The sequence below is a fragment of the Microcebus murinus genome, chromosome 12 (genome assembly GCF_040939455.1).
Source record: "Microcebus murinus isolate Inina chromosome 12, M.murinus_Inina_mat1.0, whole genome shotgun sequence".
NCBI classification, from domain to species: Eukaryota; Metazoa; Chordata; class Mammalia; order Primates; family Cheirogaleidae; genus Microcebus; species Microcebus murinus.
Genome location: NC_134115.1, coordinates 9,008,152 through 9,031,162, shown reverse-complemented (window position 1 = coordinate 9,031,162; position 23,011 = coordinate 9,008,152). Strand labels below are relative to the sequence as shown.

General features: G+C 39.4%; 1 protein-coding gene across 2 annotated transcripts in view; it reads left to right on the top strand.

The window, feature by feature from the left end:
- Positions 1–16,565, top strand: part of IARS1 (isoleucyl-tRNA synthetase 1) — a 75,064-nt gene extending 58,499 nt beyond the window's left edge. For both annotated transcript variants that reach the window (XM_012747148.2, XM_012747146.2), the window contains exons 31-34: positions 5,780–5,905; positions 11,276–11,419; positions 12,089–12,241; positions 15,869–16,565. In XM_012747148.2, coding sequence (XP_012602602.2) covers positions 5,780–5,905; positions 11,276–11,419; positions 12,089–12,241; positions 15,869–15,951 — 506 coding nt within the window. In that variant the 3' untranslated portion in view covers positions 15,952–16,565. The remainder of the gene's footprint in view (positions 1–5,779; positions 5,906–11,275; positions 11,420–12,088; positions 12,242–15,868) is intronic.
- The last annotated feature ends 6,446 nt before the right edge of the window (positions 16,566–23,011 follow it).

Sequence of the window (23,011 nt, the reverse complement as noted above, 5' to 3'; positions counted from 1 at the left end):
AATGTCTGATTTCCTTAAGTACTAAATTTGACAGGTGACATCACTGGCATTTCACTTTGACATTTCCTGCTTTATTTTTATTGTGAAGGTACATTTTCAGTCTTTCAAACGCCTTTTGGCTTGTGATTATCTTTCAGTTTTTTTTTTTAAAGCAATTTTTATGGAACCATGAGTAAGTCAAAAATTCATGTTATTTTCAAATATGAGTTCCATCATGGAACCAATGCAGCACAGACAACTTGAAATATCAATGCAGTGTTTGGGAAGCATGTGGCCAATGAACACACAGTAGGTCAGTGGTTTGAGAAGCTCTATTCCGGAGATTTTAATCTTGAAAATGAGGCTAAATGGGTGACCTGACAGCAAGATAGATGACAATGAGCTGAAAGTTGTAGTGGAAGCGAATTCATCTCAACCTACATGTGAATTAGCACCAAGGTTTGATGTTATTATTCCAACAATATTGGACCATTTGAAACAAATAGGCAAGGTAAAGAAGTTAGATAGATGGGTTCTGCATGAATTAAACGAGCATCAGAAGAGAAATGGTTTTGAAGCTTGCTTTTCTTTGCTGTCACAACATAAAAGCAAACCATGTCTACGCTGTATTGTTACATGTGATGGAATGGATTCTTCTTGACAATCGCAAGCATTCTGCACAACAGTTGGATGAAGGTGAAGTATGGAAACAACCCGAAACCAAATATTTATCAAAAAAAGTTAATGGTGTCTGGTGGTCCAGTGCTGATATTATGTACTAAAGCTTTATGAAACCTGGTCAGTCAATTACAGCAGATCTACTGCAACCAGTTGGATAAAATGGTGAGGATGCTTGTGATTAAGCAGCCGAGATTGGTCACCAGAGACAGGCCAATCCTCTTGCAAGACAGCGCTTGACCACGTGTTGCACAAACTGCACTGCTCAAACTATAAAAGATGGACTTGGAAACATTCTGTCATTCACCATATTCACCACACCTTGTACCAACTGACTACCACTCCTTCCAGGCTTTGGACCACTTCTTGCAAGGAAAAATATTCAATTCTCAACAAGCTGTGTAAAACTCCTTTCATGCTCTCACCACCACTGGCTCTCCAGGCTGCTGGCATAAACAAGCTACCATTAAGATGGCAACACTGTGTTGCTAGTTCCGGTGCATACTGTGATTAATTGTGCTGCTTCTTGTTTGAGATATAATAAACTACACTTCTGATTCAAAATGGGACATTCCACATTTAATAGGATTTTAGGCGTGAGCCATTACACCTGGCCAATCTAGAATTTTATATTAATAAAAAAATATTTAAGGATGATGGAAAAATCAAGACATTCTCAAGTGAAGGAGAACTAAAAGAATTTGTTGCCAGCAGACCAACCACAAAAGAATGATTAAAGGATGTTCTTAACACAGAAAGGAAATGATAGCAGCGCATTCAGAAACATGAGGAAGGAAGAAAGAACACTGGAGCATCAAAATGAAGGTTAATTCAGTAGACTTGCCTTCCTCTTGAACTTAAGTCATGGTTGCAACAAGCACTATAACCTTGTTTGATGTAGTTTTCAATGTATATGCAGTAAGTCCTCGACATCATCAATAGGTTCTTAGAAACTGATTTTAAGTGAAACAAAGTACTGTGTGCTATAGGAACTTAAAAGTCACAGTTTCTAGGAACCTATCGACAACATTAAGTGAGGACTTACCTGTGTATGAAATAGTTAAGATGATTACACATAGGGCAGAGGAAAGAGGGGTAAGTTTTCCGTGTTTCTCACAAACTGGTAAAATGTTGACACCAGTAGACTTCAGTAATAAGCCTATGCCAAGGAATACATATAAAACATAGACAAAAACTGGGATTCTGAAATATGTTTAAGTAACCTATAGGAAGCTAGAAAAAAAAACAAGAAATTAAATGGAAGACCAATACCAATAATTATAGTAAATGTAAAATGATCTAAATATACTAATTAACAGAAATTGGCAGAGTTATTAAAATCACATTAGAGGCCAGGTGTGGTGAATCTCTGTACTTTGGCCGAGGTGGGAGAGTCACTTGAAGCCAAGAGTTCAAGACCAGCTTTGGCAACATAAAAAGACCCCATCTCTATTAAAAAAAAAAAAAAAAAGGCCGGGCGCGGTGGCTCACGCTTGTAATCCTAGCACTCTGGGAGGCCGAGGCGGGCGGATTGCTCAAGGTCAGGAGTTCAAAACCAGCCTGAGCGAGACCCCGTCTCTACTATAAAAAAATAGAAAGAAATTAATTGGCCAACTAATATATATATATAAATTAGCCGGGCATGGTGGCTCGTGCCTGTAGTCCCAGCAACTCGGGAGGCTGAGGCAGTAGGATTGCTTAAGCCCAGGAGTTTGAGGTTGCTGTGAGCTAGGCTGACGCCATGGCACTCACTCTAACCTAGGCAAGAAAGCGAGACTCTGTCTCAAAAAAAAAAAAAAAAAAGTTTAACTGGATATGGTGGTGTGTACCTATAGTCCCAGCTATAATATTAAGAAAGCTGAGGCAGAGGATCACTGAGGCAGAGTCCAGGATTTCAAGGCTACACTGACCTATGATTGTGCCATTGCACACCAACCTGAGCAACAGTGAGACCCTATGACCCTTCAAATATAATGATATAAGTAGGTTGAAAGAAAAAGGGTAGAAAATGATATACCATTCAAACAGTAGTCAAAAGATAGCAGAAATGGCCGTGTTTATATTAGATGAAATAGACTTAAGAGCAAGAAGATTATCAGGAACATTAAATAATGATACAAGTGTCAATTCACAGGGAAAACAGAATGATCCTAAATGCATATGCATATAACAACAGAGCTGCAAACAAGATTATAGACATTAAAGGAGAAACAGACAAATCCACATTTGTATTTGGAGACATCAGCATGCCTCTTCCAGCAGTTGATAGACCATTTAGACAGAAAATCAAGATCTAATTGACATTTATAGAACACCCTACTCAATAGCAATAAAATATAAATTCTTTTCAAGCTCCCACTGAATTTTGCTAAGATAGACTATAGCTTGGTCCCTGGGTCATAAATCAAACCTCGGCCAGTTGAAAGAGTTGAAATCATATAGCGTGTGCTCTCTGTTCTGTTCACAGTGTAGTCAAACTATGTATCAGTAACAGAATAAAATGAAAATCTCCATACCCTGAAAAGTAAACAACGTATTTCATGATAAGGGAAGAAGTCTCAAAAACAAAAAAAAACAGAAGTGTGTGAAACAAAAGGTGCAACGTCAAAATATGTAATGTAGCTAAAGCAGTGCTGAGAGGGAAAATTGTACTGTAGACTAAAAGGAGTGAGCATTTTTATGTCATAATCTAAGATCTAAACTCAAGAAACTAGGTGGAATGAAAAGAAAACAAACCCAAAGTAAGCAGAAGGAAGGAAATAAAGAAGAGAAATCAATGCAATTGAAAACAGGAAAACAATAGAGAAAATAAAACAAGAATCTAGTTCTTAAATCAGTAAAATTTATAAACCTCTACCAAGACCAATAAGGAAAAAAGAAGACACAATTGCCAATATCTGGAATGAAACAGGATATCATGCAGACTCTGCAAAAATAAAAAAGATAAGCAAATACTGTAAATAAATCTGCCCACAGGCCGGGCGCTGTGGCTCACGCCTGTAATCCTAGCTCTTGGGAGGCCGAGGCGGGCGGATTGCTCAAGGTCAGGAGTTCGAAACCAGCCTGAGCAAGAGCGAGACCCCGTCTCTACTATAAAAATAGAAAGAAATTAATTGGCCAACTGATATATATATAAAAAATTAGCCGGGCATGGTGGCGCATGCCTGTAGTCCCAGCTACCCGGGAGGCTGAGGCAGAAGGATCACTCGAGCCCAGGAGTTTGAGGTTGCTGTGAGCTAGGCTGACGCCACGGCACTCACTCTAGCCTGGGCAACAAAGCGAGACTCTGTCTCAAAAAAAAAAAATAAAAATAAAAATAAATAAAAAAATAAATCTGCCCACATAAATTTGAGAAAATGGATGAAATGAACCAATTTCTAAAAAACAACCACAACTCACCAAATATGAAATATTAATATATGATTAATTTGAATGGCTGTATAATTATTAAGAAGATTTTCAAAATTTAAAATCTCAAGAAATCTCCAGGCCCAAATCGTTTCACTGAAGAGTTTGACCAGATTTTTTAAAAAAATTAACACCAAAAAAAACAAAGATAGAAAAGGAAAACTGACTAATATCACTCATAAATATAAATGTAAAATTCTTACCAAAAAATTGTTGAATGGAATTCAGCTATATATATGTACAAAGAGTTATGCATCTTGGCCAATTGGGGTGTGATTCTATGGATGCAAAGCTGATTCAATATTTAAAAATCAATCAATAGTATCTTAACATATTATCAGACTAAAAGATTACGTGTCTGTAGTAGTTGATTTCGAGAGACCATTTGATGAATTAAACACCCATTTATGATAAAAGCCCTCAGAAAAATAGGAAGAGAGGGGACCTTCGTCAACTTGATAATGAGCATCTACAAAAATCCTGCAGCTACCTTTATGGGAAAAGCCTGAATGTTTTCTACCTAAGATCAGGAACAGGATGTTCGTTTTCACAGCTTTTATTCAACTTTGTACTGGAATTTCTAGCCAGTGAACTAAGGCAAGAAGGGGAAATAAAAGGCATACAGATCAGAAAGAGAGAAATAAAGCTGCCCCTGTGGAAAATAAAAAAGAATCTACTTAAGAACACCTAGAACCAATAAGAAGCTCACAGTGACTGTTTTCAGGATGTGGCCTGAGACCACTATGTTGGTCTGCTTACCAGCACCACTGCTAGCTGCTCCCATGATGGTTATATGTTTATTTAGACCTGTTTATAATGCCTCAGATAGTATGTGATCCTTGAACTGCTACACGAGTTCAGTGATGATGTGAGCTAGTGACATATGAGTTAGTCCACCACTACCAACATCCTGGCTATCTCAGATGACCCTGTAGAAGAAAGAAATCAGTTGACTGGTCAGTGGGTGTGCATTACTAATGTTAGCAAGGCCAGGGTTCTCGTATCTGCCAGCTCCAAGACTGCCCATTCTTGGGTCAACTGACCAACTGGGAAGAAAAGCTCCTAGCTCCAACAAGATTATTTTCCTGGGAATAGCTTCAAATGCAACCACAGACTGTCATCTACCTTAACATGATATGATATTTACGATTTATTGTCCTGCTGAAAACATTCATGTTATGAGGAAGAAACTGCAAATGATCTTTAAGTCTATTATTTTAAAATACTTTTGGCCATTTTTTGTACTTTTTGGATACATTAATAGGGTTTGTTTCCAAAGTAATTGAATAAAATCGTGTTTCTTATAAAAAAGAAAAAACTTGAGTCACAGGATATAAGACAGACATACAAAAGTCAATTTTATATGTGTAAACTAGCGAGCTATTAGTAAAAAAAATAGTATTTTGAGTAACTGCACCTTGAGGGTTTCTAAATGGTACAAAATGAAAAATGAGGATCATAAATACAAAGGTTTGAATCTATAAATTAAAGACAAGAACAGATGGCCTGGTAGAGTTCTATTCCTGGACCATATCTATCAAGGATTGCCAAAACATAGACTAAGGGTATATATAGTATATACTTGGGTAAAAAAAAGGAAAAAAATTAAAACAGTTTGACATCTCCTCCCCCCTCATATATTTTTTCCTCCAAATTTAACGTTTTCTTTTTAAGTTTTTTTCTGAATGAAGTCTTATTTTTGTGTTTTTTTTAGGTGGGGTATTGCTTCTGGAAAATCCAAAAGGTGATAATAGGTTGGACCTTTTAAAGCTGAAAAATGTTGTTACTAGCATTTTTGGTGTTAAAAATATGGAGGTGACTGTCTTCCATGATAAAACAGGTACGTGGAAAGTGAGGGGATATGTGTATCCTTTGACACAAGGTGGATTAGTGGAGGTCTTAATTTGGTGTCAGTTATACTGCATAACCTTTGCATTTTTCCTGATTCTCTGAGTTGGGGCTGGAAGTAAAGGTCTGGAAGAAGGTAAGCAAGTTGGATCTCTGAGAAAAATCTCTAACCAGAGTCCATCAGGGGGAGCTGGTGAGTAAGTTAGTGAAAGGCTTGAATCTCTGCCTGAAACCACTTGTAGGATAAAAAGTAGGGAAAAGCAATGACAGGCTGGATCTCACATCTATCTAACCACATCTGACACTGACAGTCAGGTGACCTGCAGAAGCAGTTGCTGGTGCAGTTTGCCTGAGAGTTGCACATGTGCCTGGCCAGAATTTGGAAGAACTGTGGCAGGAGCACCAGCCACTCACTGTCTCACTTAACACAGCAAGCTGATCCACAACAAAACAATGGTTTTGTTAGACCGAAAGTTGACACTTGGTCACTTTGAGCTGCTTTGTCCAGTGAACCAACCAGCAAATGGAGTGGGTGGCTACTGTCCTGACTGGGGTGATTAATTGATTATACAATGAAGGGTAAGAAATATGTCTAGAATACAGGAGATCCCCTGTGCCTTATCAGTGATAAAATGAATGAACAACTATGAAAATCCAGTATAAGCAGGTATTTTAATGGCTCTAGTCCTTCAGAAAAGATTTGGATTATCCCATCATGAAGGATACTTGCTAAAGCCAAAAGGCCTAAGGAATGGGTAACAGGAAGGAAATGATAGATTAAAGCATTAACCATATGATCAGTTACAAAACCCAGGACTGTAATAGTTACATCTTTCTTATTAGATAGGGATGTATTTGTGTACATACTAACAAATTCTTATTTTTCTACTCTCTTATTTCCCTACCATATAACAAAATATTTTAATAGGTTAACTTATATCTTGATAATGTTAAAGTATAAAGTACAGTAAAGGGGTGTGTGTGACTCAGCTAGAAGAGAAATTACTGTCACCCAAAGATGGATAAGGTGACTTTGTGTCTTGGTTTGGCTAATGCAGTTATTAGCATGTGTTAAGTTGTACAAGGAAGAGGTGAAAGCATGATTTAATTTATTAGGGTCTTTATTTGGAAGTTAAATATGGTTCACAGAACCATGTATAGATGCCAAGATCACGGGGGGTGGACAGTGGTGGTTTCATCCTATGTCGCTGTAGCTAAGCTAGAACTGTTTCCCAGATTCTCTGGCTGGCCTGGTTCTGAATAATAGCTTGACCACAGAGTAATCTGTACAGGATTTAGAAGGGAGAAGTTTACCATTATTGGTCAATGTAGGACCCACGCCCCCCTCAGCTTTCTCAAAACCATTGTTGCCTGGTGAGAGGCATTCTTCCCTTAGGAACTAAACCTCTAAACTAGCAGAGATCAAAGAAGTAGAGTGGATTATTAAGGCTGACAGATGAACCACTTTCATCTATCCTCCCTCTTGATGTCTGCACCCTGAATCTTAGCTGTGTGTGAGAGAAATGGTACCATATATGGGTCTATGAGTTAGGGTGTAGAGGTCAGTAAACTTTCTCAAAGGGCATATATTAAACATTTTAGAGTAGGAGCCATTAACTGTGCCATTGTAATACAAAAGCAGCCACGATAATTTGTAAACCAATGGGCAAGGCAATGTTTTATTAAAACTTTACTTATTTAGGTACATAGGCAGCCAGGCTGGGCCATAGTCTACCTTTCTCTCATTTAAAGCACAAACAGCATTTTGATGGATAATATTCTAGCCCTGTGAGGTGTTACTGCCCAGGTCGGCCTGAAACTGAGTCTTCAAAAGGCCATTCCACGATTTTATTAGATCAGCTGCTTCAGATGGTAGGGAACATGGTATGGCCAGCAAATTCCCTGAACTTGAGCACCTTGCCATAGTTCATTTGCTAAAAAATGAGTTCTGTCGTCAGAAGTGATGTGTGGAATGCCATGTTGGTGAATGAGACATTCTCCCTTTATATATTTCTATATATATATATATAGAGAGAGAGAGAGATAGATTCATTCATGGAGTACAAGTGCAATTTTGCTATATGAGCATATTGCATTGTGGTGAAGTTAGGGCCTCAGTGCATCCACCACTGGAGCAATGCATATTGTGCCCACCAAGCAACCTCCCATCAGCCACCCCCCTTCTTTCCCCACCCTCTGAGTCTCCAATGTTCATCATTCCATGCTCTGCTTCTATGTGTACACATTATTTAGCTCCTACTTATAAAGGAGAATGTATGTTATTTGTCTTTCTGTGTCTGAGTTGTTTCACTTAATGGCCTCAAATTCCATCCATGTTACTTCAAAAGACATAATTTCATTCTTTTTTATGGCCGAATAGTATTCCATTGTGTATATATACCACATTTTCTTTATCGAATACTGTTGATGGACACTTAGGTTGATTCCATGTCTTTGCTGTTGTGAAACAGGGCTGCGATAATCATACAAGTGCGGATATCTTTTATATATAGGTGATTACTTTTGCTTTGGGTAGGTATCCTGTAGTGGGACTGCTGGATCATATGGTAGTTCTATTTTTAGTTCTTTGAGAAATCTCCATAGTGTTTTCCACAGAAGTTGCACTAATTTACATTACTAGCAACAGTATATGAGTCCCTTTTCTCTGCATCCTTGTCAACATCTGTTATTTTTTGTGTCTTCGATAATAGCCATTCTGATTGATGTGAGGTGATCTCATTATGGTTTTGATTTGTATTTCTCTGATGATTAGTGATGTTGGACATTTTTTCATATGCTTGCTGGCCATTTGTCTTCTTTGGAAAACTGTCTATTCACCTCCTTAGCCCACTTTTTAATGGGGTTGTTTAGGGGTTTTTTGTTGTTGTGTTCCTTGTGGATTCTGGATATTAGTCCCCTGTCGGGTATATAGTTTGCAAATATTTTCTCCTTTTCTACAGATTGTTTGTTCATTATTGATTATTTCTTTTGCTGTGCAAAAGCTTTGTAGTCTAATTAAGTCCCATTTGTCTACTTTTGTTGTTGCCTTAGCTTTTGAGATCTTAGTCATAAATTTTGCCTAGACCAATGTCCAGTAGAGTTTTCCCTAGTTTTTCTTCTAGTATTTTTATAGTTTCAGGTCTCACATTCAAGTCTTTAATCCATCTTGAATTGATTTTTGGATATGATGAGAGATGGGGTTCAGTTTCATTCTTCTGCATATGGCAATCCAATTTTTACAGCCATTTATTGAAAAGGGTGTCCTTTCCCCAGTGTATGTTTTGATAAGGCATTTTCTAAGTCCATGGTTGGTGGGTTTGAACAGAAACATTACAGGCAACAGTGACAAATCCATGTTCAAGAGACATGTGTGTTCCAGTAAGGACAAAGCACTGCCTTTTCTACAATGGAAATGATCCAGTATAACCAGCCTGCCATCGGGGACCTGGCTCATCTCCCCTGGCAATAATGCAATATTAGAAACTTAGTAATGGTTACTGCTAATGGAAGGTGACATACATAGTAGCAAAATCAGCTTTGGGGAGTGGCAAGTGATGTTGCTGAGCCCATGAGTATCCTTCCTCCCCACCTGTATGGCCCCTTTATCAGTCCATTGGGCAAGGACACAGTGGCTACGGACAGAATGAATCATATTGTCCATCCGATTTTTATATCCTCATTCATACACTGTCTGCCCATTTGGAGAGATCTGTCCACATATATCTTGCCCTAACTTACTTGTCACCAGTCTATTCTTTCTGAGCCCTAACTGTTCCCATTCAGTCCAACCATTAGTCAATGCCTGTGAATCAGTGTAGATCCACTCCTGGTGATTCCTCCTCCTGAGCAAAATGAACAGCCAGCTGCACAGAACAAAGTCATGCCTGTTGTTAGGATTTCTGTCCACCACTGTTCTTTAGGGCCACCCAGAGTCAGAGTGGGGCTGTAAGACTGCAGTTGTCTACTTTCAATGGTACAGGATGTTATACGGAACCATCTATAACTGCAGACCCAAAATGTTTTCTTTCTCATTTGTCTGGTCACTTCCCATGAGGCCACAGTTGTGGTTGAGAAAGGAGACCATGTGGCTGTGGGCATGGGCATGGGCATCCAGCCACTTGGTGATGCAGGTTCCTTGTTCCTTGAGAAACGGCCCCTGCCCGGTCTCATATGTGCCACTTCCACTCAATATTTGCAGGGTGCCCAGTGCACTTATCTCTTATCATAACCAATACTAGTCATTTATGTATACAGCCCTAAGCAATGTTAATTTTATCTAAATGAAATTATGCTACATGTGTTGTGTCTTAGTTTTTTTTGAATCTTTTCAAGAGTCAATTTAACCTTCCAACTGTAATTATCATTTCTTATTGAAGCTTTTCATGGTGAAGCTTGGGATTCTGATATAGGCTCCTCCTAAAATTCTGGAAATCTTAGGAGGAGCCACAGTATACAGAGAAAATATTAAAAGGGGAGAAAACAATTTGCCTTATATTTTAAGTCATTAATATTATGCCATTTATTTTGCAACATTAAGATTTCCTACTGTTGTATGTCATTAAAAGCCTGGTTTATACAAAAGGCAATGTTTTTTGACACACAAAAAATTAAGCAGAAAGCATAGTATGAAAAGATACATGAGGCTGGGCATGGTGGCTCACGCCTGTAATCCTAGCACTCTGGGAGGCCAAGGCGGATGGATTGCTTGAGTTCAGGAGTGCGAAACCAGCCTGAGCAAGAGGAAGACCCCGTCTCTACTAAAAATAGAAAGAAATTAATTGGCCAACTAATATATATAGAAAAAATTAGGCTGGGCGTGGTGGCTCACGCTTGTAATCCTACCGCTCTGGGAGGCTGAGGCGGGCGGATAGCTTGAGGTCAGGAGTTCAAAGCCAGCCTGAGCAAGACCCCGTCTCTACCAAAAATAGAAAGAAATTAATTGACCAACTAAAAATATATATAGAAAAAATTAGCCAGGCATGGTGGCACATGCCTGTTGTCCCAGCTACTTGGAAGGCTGAGGCAGGAGGATCACTTGAGCCCAGGAGCTTGAGATTGCTGTGAGCTAGGCTGATGCCACAGCACTCACTCTAGCCTGGGCAACAAAGCGAGACTGTCTCAAAAAAAAAAAAAAAAAAAAAAAAAGATACATGATAGTTTCTTTAATATTTAAGTAAGAAAAGTGAATGTCTCATGTCTAACCTCTCTTCAGTGGATGGATGGATGGATGAGATGGATGGATGGATAGATAGATAAGATAAAGAAAGAGAGAGAGAGAGAGAGGAAGAAAGGGAGGGAGGGAGGGAGGAAGGGAATTCTTCAGCTCTGAGCTATCTAACCCTGAAAAAATTGTTGTTTTTAGAAATACAGAACCAAACTGACTTACTGAGTCTTAGTGGAAAAACACTCTGTGTGACTACAGGATCAGCTCCTTCTCTGATCAGCAGTCCTAGTACTCTTCTCTGTCAATACATCAACCTGCAGCTCCTGAACGCTGAGCCACAAGGTGCGTGCCTCCCCGCAGCAGTCAGGTTGTGGGGTGCTGGGCATGAAGATTTCCTTTATGGTCAAATCTCTTAACTTACGTGTATGTTTGAGTCAGCTTCAATGTAGTGATTTAAAGTGTAGGCTCTCGCCACTGCTTTTGGGAACATCCACAGGCTTATTTCTCGTGGTGTGTTTATGTAGAAAAACCCTCATCTTTATGGCATAGTCAGGCAATGAGATACATTGGTTAGGTAACAATTACAACTAAATGAAACGGAATTGTTTAAGCATCAAAACATGTTAATTTGTAGTTTTACTTTATTTTTTCTTGGACAATGTTCTGAAAACTTGTAACCATTCCTTAATCAAGAGACTAGATTAATATTTATTTTTTCCTAATTTTTTAGGATCCTCATTGTGCATATTTTTAATGAAGTCTTTAGGTTCTCCACTTGACTTTATACTGAATGTCTGTTATATAACTCAGTTTTTCTTTTCCCCTTTCCCTCTATGAAATGTTTAAGGCTGATCCGCATAGACTGCACCTCCGGCTGTCACACGCATGCTCTGTACTCACTGCTGGCCTCAGAAGCCTTCAGCACTGCCCATTAGAGCTGTCTGTAGTTGCCACCTCTGTTGGAGATAGTGGACTCTCAGGATTTAATCCAGTTTATTCTTTCTTCCACAGAGTGCTTAATGGGAACCGTGGGCACTCTCCTGCTTGAAAACCCACTTGGGCAGAATGGGCTCACCCACCAAGGTCTTCTGTATGAAGCAGCCAAGGTATTTGGCCTTCGGAGCAGGAGGCTAAAACTGTTTCTGAACGAGGCCCAAACACAAGGTAAGATTGGAACATGTGTGTAAGAGTACTGTTGTTACCTCTTTTTATCTCTTTTTTGTTGTTGTTCTTTCCCCAGAAATTTGCCATACTATGGGCTTGTGGGGGTTTTTTTGAGACAGAGTCTCACTCTGTTGCTCCAGCTAGAGTGCCATGGCATCAGCCTAGCTCACAGCAACCTCAAACTCTTGGGCTCAAGCAATCCTACTTACTACCTCAGCCTCCCAAGTAGCTAGGACTACAGGCATGCACCACCATGCCCAGCTAATTATTTTTTATATATATTTTTAGTTGTCCAATTAATTTCTTTCTATCTTTAGTAGAGATGGGACCTGCTCTTGCTCAGGCTGGTTTTGAACTCCTGACCTTGAGCGATCCGCCTGCCTCGGCCTCCCAGAGTACTAGGATTACAGGCATGAGCCACCACGCCTGGCCTGTTTAGTTTTTTGAGACAGGGTCTTTCTCTGTTGCCTGAGGCTGGAGTGCAGTGGCTTCATCATAGCTCCCTGCAACCTCAAGCTCCTGGGCTCGAGCGATCCTCTTTCCTCAGTCTCCTGAGTAGCTGGGACTATAGGCATGTGCCAGCATGCCTGGCTAATTTTTCTATTTTTAGTAGAGGCAGGGTCTCACTCTTGCTCAGGCTGTTCTCAAAATCCTGGCCTCAAGCAGTCATCCTACCTTGGCTTCCCAGAGTGCTAGGATTACAGGCATGAGCCACCACGCCCAATCTGAAGCCCAGTTTTAAGGATCATTTCTCCTTGGAGACATTGTCAACCCAGACCTACTTTGAACTCAGTCATGGGCCACAGAGAGTGTGTTAAGAAAGCCTGACCCCAGTCATACAGAAAGGCGAAGAATTTTCATGGACACACAGTCTGTCCATCCCTACCCCAAAACAAGGCTGAGTGAGGCAAATTCTTTGTGTTCATTGTCTGTGGCTGCTGCACCAAATTTCCACAAATGGATTGGCTTAAGGCAACAGAAGTTTATTCCATCATAGGCCAGAAGTCTGAAATCAAGGTGTCATCAAGGCCACACTCTCTGAAGGCTCTAGGGGAGAATTCGTTCGTTATCTTACTTCCAGCTTCTGGTGACTGGAGTCACCATGTTCCTTGACTTGTGGCCCCATCACTTCATTCTGTGATTCTGTGATCACTTTGCCGCCTCCTCTTCTATTTCCTCTTTTTCCAAAAAAGGTTACATTCACAGCTCATGAGAATTTAGAACCTGGCATATCTTTGGGGAGATATTAACCTCCACTACATTCTCTTCACTGTTTTTCTCAATGGTGAAGGAACTTATTCAAATGAACCCTTTTGCTTTGGGTCCCTTATTTGAGGTTCCAGTTTTTTGAGAAGGGTTTTGTTAGACTTCCCAGTTTGTGTAGACCATAGACTTTTTCTTGTTTTGTTGCTTTCACTTTAGTACCAAAAGCATTATGCCACTAGAAAATCTTAGTATTCACACACCCCAAAGGAATTGTCATTTTTTACCTCTGTGAATTTTCCCCATTTTCTTCCCTGATCAGCTATTTATTTTTTTAAAATTGATTGTTTTATATAATACTTTTAGATTTTCTGCCATAATGTTAAAAATTAAAGCTATGTTTCCACTTGTTTCCCCTCTCTCCTTCCCTATAATGAAACACAACCACTGTATGTCAGATTTATTTTCAATGACTCTCCCTTGTCATTTTCCTTCTTACCTAGTTTATGGCATCATCATCCATTGAAATCACTAGTCTTCCACCTTTATTCTTCTACCAGAGTTATTTTCATGAACATTCCTCCCTTGAGGTGGTTTTCCTGCTCAAAGCCCACAAGGCTCTTTATTATGTAATGCTTCAGAATTTTAGCTTCCTGCAAGATTCTTCCTGTTTTGGGCCTTACCTGTCTTTCTGGTTATATCCATGAATCTTTCCCTTATATCATAAGGCTCTTTAAATTCTCCAACACTCTTGGCTTTTTCATTGTGATATGATAGTAAAGGTCATCTATAAATGTAGCTTCCTGTTTTGATGAATTTATGTAAAACCTCAGATATTCTTAACTCCTTTACCTTATCCCTCAAATCTGTGGGGCACCAAGTGCTGTGTGCAGTGGAGCTGAAGAAATGTCATCCCTCACTTGTTCTGTGCAAATAAATGCAGGAATATCGTTGAAACTGTCGGGTAGAATCATGTCTGTGTGAATTAGATATTTATAATACCACTTATGTTTCACATAACCAGGTCGTTCCTGTACTGTCTTAATACATTCTTTTTACTCTATGAGGTTAAACAGGCAGAAGTGTAGTAGGTAAGATCTTAAAGGTTAAGTGATTTACCCAAGATTACCACAAAGCTGGAAATTTTTGCAATTCAATGTCATTTTCCAATCTCCTATCTATAGCCTTATTTTCATCATGTTTTTCCTCTCAGAATCATCTTTCATAAAGAATTAATAAACTAGGAGGATAAAAAATGCTTATAACTGTTTGATGTCTTCTTGCTTATTCCACTAGACTCTATATATTGTCTCCAGATCCCATCATTATCTATTAAGGAGGCAGCTTTGAGAGTATTTTTCACATCCAAGACTGCCTGCTAGATCAAGAGCTGTTTTTAGAGAAAGGATGTCCTTTCCCTTTAAATTCAGATCTGGCTAGAGCAAAATGCATCATAGTAGGCAAATAACTTTGTTAAAATGTTCATTTCCCTCTCTCTCTTTTTTTCTTTTTGAGTTACATATTCAGTGTGTTTTAAGCGGTTCCATTTGTGTTATACTTTTGGATGCTCAGTTTTGGTATAGGAAATATTTGGAGGGGGACATCTTGGGCAGTACCCAGAGTGAGCCAAGACTGTAAGGTGAGGGCACAGTCCTCCAGAAGACTTCAGTAGTCTGCCCAAAATTTCTAGCTGTAACTACAAGGAGCTGCGGTTCAACTACAAACTCAGAGGGAAGATCAGTTCTGGCACCAACTACACGGTTGAGGGTTTTCCTAACCACCTCAGGTTCAGTAATTTGCTAAAAGGACTCACAGACTTACTGAAAGTTATTGTGCTCACAGTTTTGTTTATTATAGGGAAAGAATACAAATTAGAACAGCCAAAGAAAGAGACGCATAGGGCAGAAAACTGGGAGGGGTCCAAACAAGGAGCTTCCGATCATCCTCTCCCCGTGCAGTCATGGACAGTGTTTTATCCTCCCGTCCCTAATATGTAACAACACACAGTGTTACCAACCAGGGAAGCTGACGTGAGCCTTGGTGTCCAGACTTTTATTGAGGTTTCATTACATAGGCCTGATTGATTCAAATTGCCCACGTGTTTGTTATCTTTGTCAGCTGAGCCAAAGTCTCCATCCTAAATCACATAATTGGTCTTTCTGGTGTGGCTGACTCTACCTGAGTCCCATTTCATTAGCATAAACTATCCGATGTGGTCAAAGTGCCCACCATGAGTAACAAAGACACTCCTCTTAGGAAATTCCAAGGATTTAGAGGTTCCTCTCAGGAGCCTAGGACAAAGGTCAGATCTCCCTTAGGATGAAGCTAAACTCTTTACTACATAGGAAGTTAACATTTTTTAAAATACCCACAGTAAATAAATTATTGATTTAAAAACAGAAAACCTTTTTCTTTTCATTCTAGAAATTACAGAAGACATCCCCATGAAGACTTTGAATATGAAGACTGTGTATGTTTCTGTATTACCAACAACGGCAGACTCCTAACATTCAGTTATCAATGTTGTTCAGTCAGCCTTTCCCTAACCTGCACCTATCCCCTGCATATACATACACATTTGTGGACACATTGAAGATATTCCTTCAGGTGCATTTATAATTTGCTGCTTTTGGTCTAAAATTCAAATGAGATTGATTAATCAAGTGACTTGAGACCTCATGGTAATCTTCACACTTAACCTTAAACACCTATGCAGTCATTTTGGGAGTAGGTTGTAATGTTACCTCAGCACCACAACAAAGTTTATTTCTGTAGTTCTTAAGTACAGAAGATAGAAGTGATTTTAATGGCATAATACATATATATATACATATATATATATAATTTTATGGCCTTTTAAATTTATTCCAGACCTCTTAAAAAATGGACATGTTATATATTTCTGTTACCTGGATTTTCCTGGGTAATTTGATGGAATATTTTAAGTTTCAGCAAATCAGAACAATAAACAAACTCTCAGATATAAATGTGTTGGAGGTAATTCATTCTCCCATAGTTTAATGAAATTCATTATGTGTAATCTTTGAAAAACATAAAAACTTTATAGTGATATCTGTATTAAGACAGTGGACTAAACATCTAATAAAACTTCTTTTCAAAATCCTAGGTGATGATTTGGGTCCTCAAGCCAGATGCCAAGGTAAAATTAGACATATAAGAATTTATTGGAGGAAACATAAAGGAAGGATAGGGGGGTTAAGTAGGTATGGGTAGAGAGAACCTTCAGACTGCCAATATAAGCCTGACACCTGAGAAAAGAGAAAAGAAAGTAAGACTGACTAGAAAATGCCTAGACTGCAATGCAGCTCTGACACAGTCTTGGTCAAGCCCATGTAGAGTCCCTAGGCAAGGATTACTTTTAGTGGAGTTTAAAATTAGGCAGAAATGACCTAGCTTTATGCCCCTGCCTTGCTCATTTAGTGTCTGAGAGCAGGCCAGTGGTTATGGCTTTGGCACAAATGCCTTGATGGATCAGAAAGTACCAACTACACTCCTCACATCAGATTCTTGTGAAGGGAGATCTGAATGATGTGTCTGTATGGCTGCTACAACAGATGCATTCAAACAAAAACCCACAAAGCTAGAGAAAATAGAAGAAACAAGAGCCAGAACTGGGGAATTGGAAAGCAGATGGATGGGTGTTACCTAATTTTCTAGACCCAAGAAAGCCCAATTCTAAACTAGCAATGGAGAAACTAATAAATTTATTTATAATTCAGAATTCTCAGTACCAGTTACCTCTGGGACAGGGTAAAAGAGGCACAGAAATAGAGAAGATTGGATGGAGAGTGGAAAGCCTTGGGCTTGTCCTCATTGCCACATTGCTGGGCAACTCTTTATCCCACCACAGTTGGCATTTGGAGGTTTATTCTTTAGAAAGGGTAATAGAGTGACTATTGGTTGATGGCAATCAGAGTGAATAGAAGACAAGGGTACTTGCAAGTCTGGAGGCTTCCCAAAACCAACCCTCAGGTTAGAAGATTTGCTAGGACTCACAGAACTCAACGAAAGCTATTGTATTCATGGTTATAATTGATCGCAGGGAAATATTACAGATCAAAATCAGCCAAAGAAAGATGCAGATAGCAGACTTCAACACAGGTCTGTTCTGTCCCCCTAGAATCACAGAACGTTACCAGCGTTAATGTGTGACAGTATGTACAAAGTACTGCCAACCGAAGACTCTCACTCAAGCGTTGGAATCCAGAGGTTTTTTTACTGGACTTCATGTAGTGTCTAGGGCAACTGATAGTGCATGACCACAAACGTCTACCCAAGTCACGTTCTTGGTCTTTCTGATGTGATCGCCCCCTACCCTAAGACTGTATGGGTTTGTCCAACCCCAGCCATAGACCACATTGTTAAGGCCATCCAGTATGACCCAGGGTCCCCAAGCAAAGACACACTTATCTAGTATAACATTCAAAGAGCAGAGCCGGCCGGGCGCTGTGGCTCACGCCTGTAATCCTAGCTCTTGGGAGGCCGAGGCGGGCGGATTGCTCAAGGTCAGGAGTTCGAAACCAGCCTGAGCAAGAGCGAGACCCCGTCTCTACTATAAATAGAAAGAAATTAATTGGCCAACTGATATATATATAAAAAAATTAGCCGGGCATGGTGGCGCATGCCTGTAGTCCCAGCTACCCGGGAGGCTGAGGCAGAAGGATCACTCGAGCCCAGGAGTTTGAGGTTGCTGTGAGCTAGGCTGACGCCACGGCACTCACTCTAGCCTGGGCAACAAAGCGAGACTCTGTCTCAAAAAAAAAAAAAAAAAAAAACAAAGAGCAGAGCCAAATTTCTTTCTACCCAGCATTATACTGGAAACAAAATTAAGTGGCTTTATATATACTATCCACCATACCAAATAAGAAAAATGTAAACATTGATACCAGAGATTACAAAAAATATGCCTCGCCATGAACAATTAAGTTCAAAGTTAACAAGTCTTGCCCATTATCTTTTGTCAGTTAGTGTTTTAGCCCCCAACTATTACTCATGAGACTTTATCTAGAAGAAAGCATCCAAAAGAGAAAAGCAACTTAGAGGAATCAAATGCAATGAGAACAAAACTTCCCCCGCCAACTCTGTTATGAATATCCTTGGCGATGTAAGGTAAGACTACATCTAGAAAATTAAGAGCAGAATGCTACAAGGCATAGAACTTTCAGAGAAGAAAAAAAATTTTCCTGTTAATTTAAAACATAATAACAGAAATGAAAAATAGTCCCTGGAAAAATAGAGTGAGGAAATTTTCCAAATGTTAAGCAGATTAAAGGTAAAGATATAAGATGGCAGAAAAGAGAGCCTATATGAAAATTAGAGTCCAAGAGGTCCAAAATCCAAATTGTAGGAGTTCCAGGAAGAGTAAAAGTAAGGTCAGGAAATAATAAACATTTAAATTTTGCAGAACTGGCTGGGCGCCGTGGCTCACGCCTGTAATCCTAGCACTCTGGGAGGCTGCGGCCGGCAGATTGCTCGAGGTCAGGAGTTCGAAACCAGTCTGAGCAAGAGTGAGACCCCCGTCTGTACTATAAATAGAAAGAAATTTATTGGCCAACTAATATATATAGAAAAAATTAGCCGGGCATGGTGGCGCATGTTTTTAGTCCCAGCTACTAGGGAGGCTGAGGCAGAAAGATTGTTTGAGCCCAGGAGTTTGAGGTTGCTGTGAGCTAGGTTGATGCCAGGGCACTCACTCTAGCCTAGGCAACAAAGTGAGACTCTGTCTCAAAAAAAGAAAAAATAAATTAAGTTTGCAGAACTAAAAGACACAACCAGGCACTATGCATGAAAATATACTTCATCCAAGGCACATAATTGAAATATAAAGACTAAGTTTCTAGAAAGAAAAAAGTAGGTCAGACAGATACAAAAGATTAATAATTGGTAATGATTTCTCAACAACACAGAAAGCAAAAACAATCTCCCCAATTCTTAGGAAAAGGTTTGCTAGCTAAAATTTTACCCAACCAAATTATCAAATAAGTATAAAGATGTAGAGTAAAGCTATTTTGAGACATGAATTAGGTCTCAAAAATAGTTATCTTCCATGTACTCTTTCTCAGGAAGCTATTGGAAATATGCTCTACCAAACTGCAGTCAGTACACTCAGATCTTGATTCCTAATACCATTCTCTAATGAAAGGAATGGTTCCCAGGGAGAATGGCTTATTCTAGAGCTGTAGCTGGGAATATACAAAATGAGCCTGGGGCATCTTGTAGTGCCAGATAGTAATTAAGTACTGAAAAAACAATGGTGTGTGGAGAATGGCATAATAGGAAGCCCCATAGAGACTTTATCTTAACAACAATATATGGACCAAGTGGCTTTTGTGAGAACTCCAGAAATCAGTTTAAAGGTTGCAGCACCCAGGTGAGTGCAAAAACCAAGAAAGGCAATTTGAATCAGGTAAGAAAGTCCATTGAATTTGCCCTCCATTGAAAACTCCTCCTAGTACTAAGCACAGGGCAGCACAATCTGGAGAAAACTGCCAACTTGCAGCTGCTTTTTCAAGAGGAAGAGAATAGAGTGGAGTGTGTATCCAATGTTTTAGCTTATCGTGGGGCTGTCTGTGGAGCTGATTTTTGTTCGACAGGAACAGTGTCACACTTTGGATACCTCAGGCCTGCTAAGAAGAAATGTGAGAGCAACAGTCTTGTTATAGTATCAGAGAGACTGTAGTATCACAGACAGATGCCAGGGAGAGCAAGAAATCATGAATCATGAGTTCCTTGAAAAGAAACGTGCAAACCTCTTTATGTGGGAAATCACACCCACATATCCAGAAAGGGGCATTCCCAGAAGAGATTCGAGAGGCTCCTAGAATCTCTGGCTGGGCTAATTGGTGAATGTATTGCTCTTTATGAAGACTGGCTATAAAAGGCCAGGAGAGGTGGTTGTTTTTTCAAATGTCCAAGTCTCAACAAAAATACAGTACAAAAGGGAAACATGGCCCAATCAAAGGAACAAAACATCTCCAGAAACTAACCCTAAAGAAATGGAGATGTATGTGTTATATTCGAGATTCTCAAGGCTGCAGGACAGAGACAGAGTCACCGAGGCTGTAATTATCAAAAGGAGTTTTATTGTCTAGCTCGAGCTAGGGTCCGAGCCCCCAGAGTGCCAGCGCAGTGGCCTCTTCTCCGGCCAGGGACCCTCCTTTGTGTGTTAGTCCCCTTTTTATAACTCAGTTGTTTACACGCTGGTCATGCATCCGCCCCCACAGTGATTCTTACTTCATCCTGCCCCTGATAGGCTCTAACCTGTTCTGGGTCCTAGCTGAGAGACTCCGGTTTCCGTGTTCTTTGTCTTTTTCCTCTGCATCCCATAATGTACTCATAATGCCTTGCAGTTAGCAAACAAGCAGTAAACAGAAGCTTGAAGATGTCCATTGTCTTTATAGCCCAGTATCTTACATATGAATTACCCAACAAAGAATTCAAAATACCCATCTTAAAGATGCCAAATGAGCTAAAGAACACAAATAGACAAAATCAGGAAAATGATGGCATATGCAAACAAAATTAGGATGTCAACAAAGATAAACTATTAAACAAATTCTAGAAATGAAGAATACAGTAACTGAATTTGAAAAAACAGTCACTAAAAGGATTCAACAATAGGTTTGAGAGGAAAGAATCAATGGACTTGAAGACATGTCATTGTTGAGGCAGAGGAATAAAAGGAAAAGAGAACAGGCCAAGGTACAGTGGCTCATGCCTGTAACCCCAGCACTATGGGAAGCTGAGGTAGGAAGATCACTTGAGGCTAGGAGTTCAAGACCAGCTTGAGCAAGATCCATCTCTACAAAAAATAGAAGAATTAGTTGGGCATGGTGGTGCATGCCTGTACTCCCAGCTGCTCCAGAGGCTGAGGCAACAGAATTGCTTGAACCCAGGAGTTTGAGGTTGCAATGAGTATGATGGTGCCACTGCACTCTACCCTGGGCAACAGAGCAAGACCCTGTCTCAAAAAAATAAATAGATAAAAAGGAACAGAGCTTAAAGGACTTTACCAAAGCCACTAAGATACTATAGAAAAAGAAAACTATACACCAATATAAATATTAGTCTGATAAATATTAATCCAAAAAATCTCAACAAAATATCAGGAAACCAAATGCAGCACATTAAAAGGATTATACACCATGACCGGGGGAATTTATTTCTGGAAAGCAAAGATGTTCCAAATCTTGTCATACACCACATTAACAGAATGAAGGGGAGAAAAGCACATAATCATATCAATACAGAAAAGCATTTGACAAAATTCAACAGCTTTTCATGATAAAAATGACTAGGAATATAAGAAAAATACCTCAAAATAAAAAAGGCCATATGTGGCTGGGAATGGTGGCTCGCTCTTGTAATCCTAGCCCTTTGAGAGGCCAAGGCAGACACTGGATTTGGCAATGGTTTTTTTAGATATGACACCAAAAGCACAGATAACAAGAACAAAAATAAACAAATGGTACCACATCAAAACGAAAAACTTCTGTGCGTCAAAGGAAATAAGAGTACAAAGGCTACCTACATAATGGGAGAAAATATTTACAAATAATATATCCAGAATATATTAAGAACTACAACTCCACAATAATAAAAAAACAAGTAATCCAATTTAAAAATTGACAAAGGACTTGAATAGATATTTCTCCAAAGAAATATACAAATTGTCAATTAATATATGAAAAGATGCTCAAAAGATGCTTAATCATTAGAGAAATGCAATTCAAAGGCACAGTGAGATAATACCTCACCCATTGGGATGGCTACTATTAAAAAAAAAATTTGAATGAAAAACCAAACAAAATATCAAGTGTTGGTGAAGATGTGAAGAAATTGGAAGCCTTATTCACTGTAGTTAAGAATGTAGTATGGTACAACTGCTGTGAAAAACAGTGTGGTTATTCCTTTAACAAAACTAAAAAAATTACCTTATGATCCAGCAATTCCAGTTCTGGATATATATCCAAAAGAATTGAAAGTGGGATCTTGAAGAGTATTTGGAAACCCATGTCCATTACTGTGTTATTCACAATAGCCAAGAGGTAGAAGCATCCAAAAGTCCATTTACAGATCAATAAATGAAGAAAATATGTATCCATACAATGGAATATTAGCCTTATAAAGGGAGGAAGCCTTGTAACATGCTACAACATGGATAAACCTTGAGAGCATTATGCTAAGTGAAATAAGCCAGTCTCAAAAAAACAAATGCTATATAATTCTATGCGAGATACCTATAGTAGTCAAACTCATAGAAACAAAGTAGAATGGTGGTTACCAGGGGCTACAGGGAAGGGAAAATGGATAGTTGTTCAATGACAATAGAGTTTAAGTTTTCTAACATGAAAAGTTCCAACGTTCTTTTGCACAACGATGTGAACATAGTTAACACTACTGAACTGTACACTTAAAAATGGTTGAGATGGGCCAGGCGCGGTGGCTCATGCCTATAATCCTAGCTCTCTGGGAGGCCGAGGCAGGTGGATCACTCATGGTCAGGAGTTCGAAACCAGCCTGAGCAAGAGTGAGACCCCGTCTCTA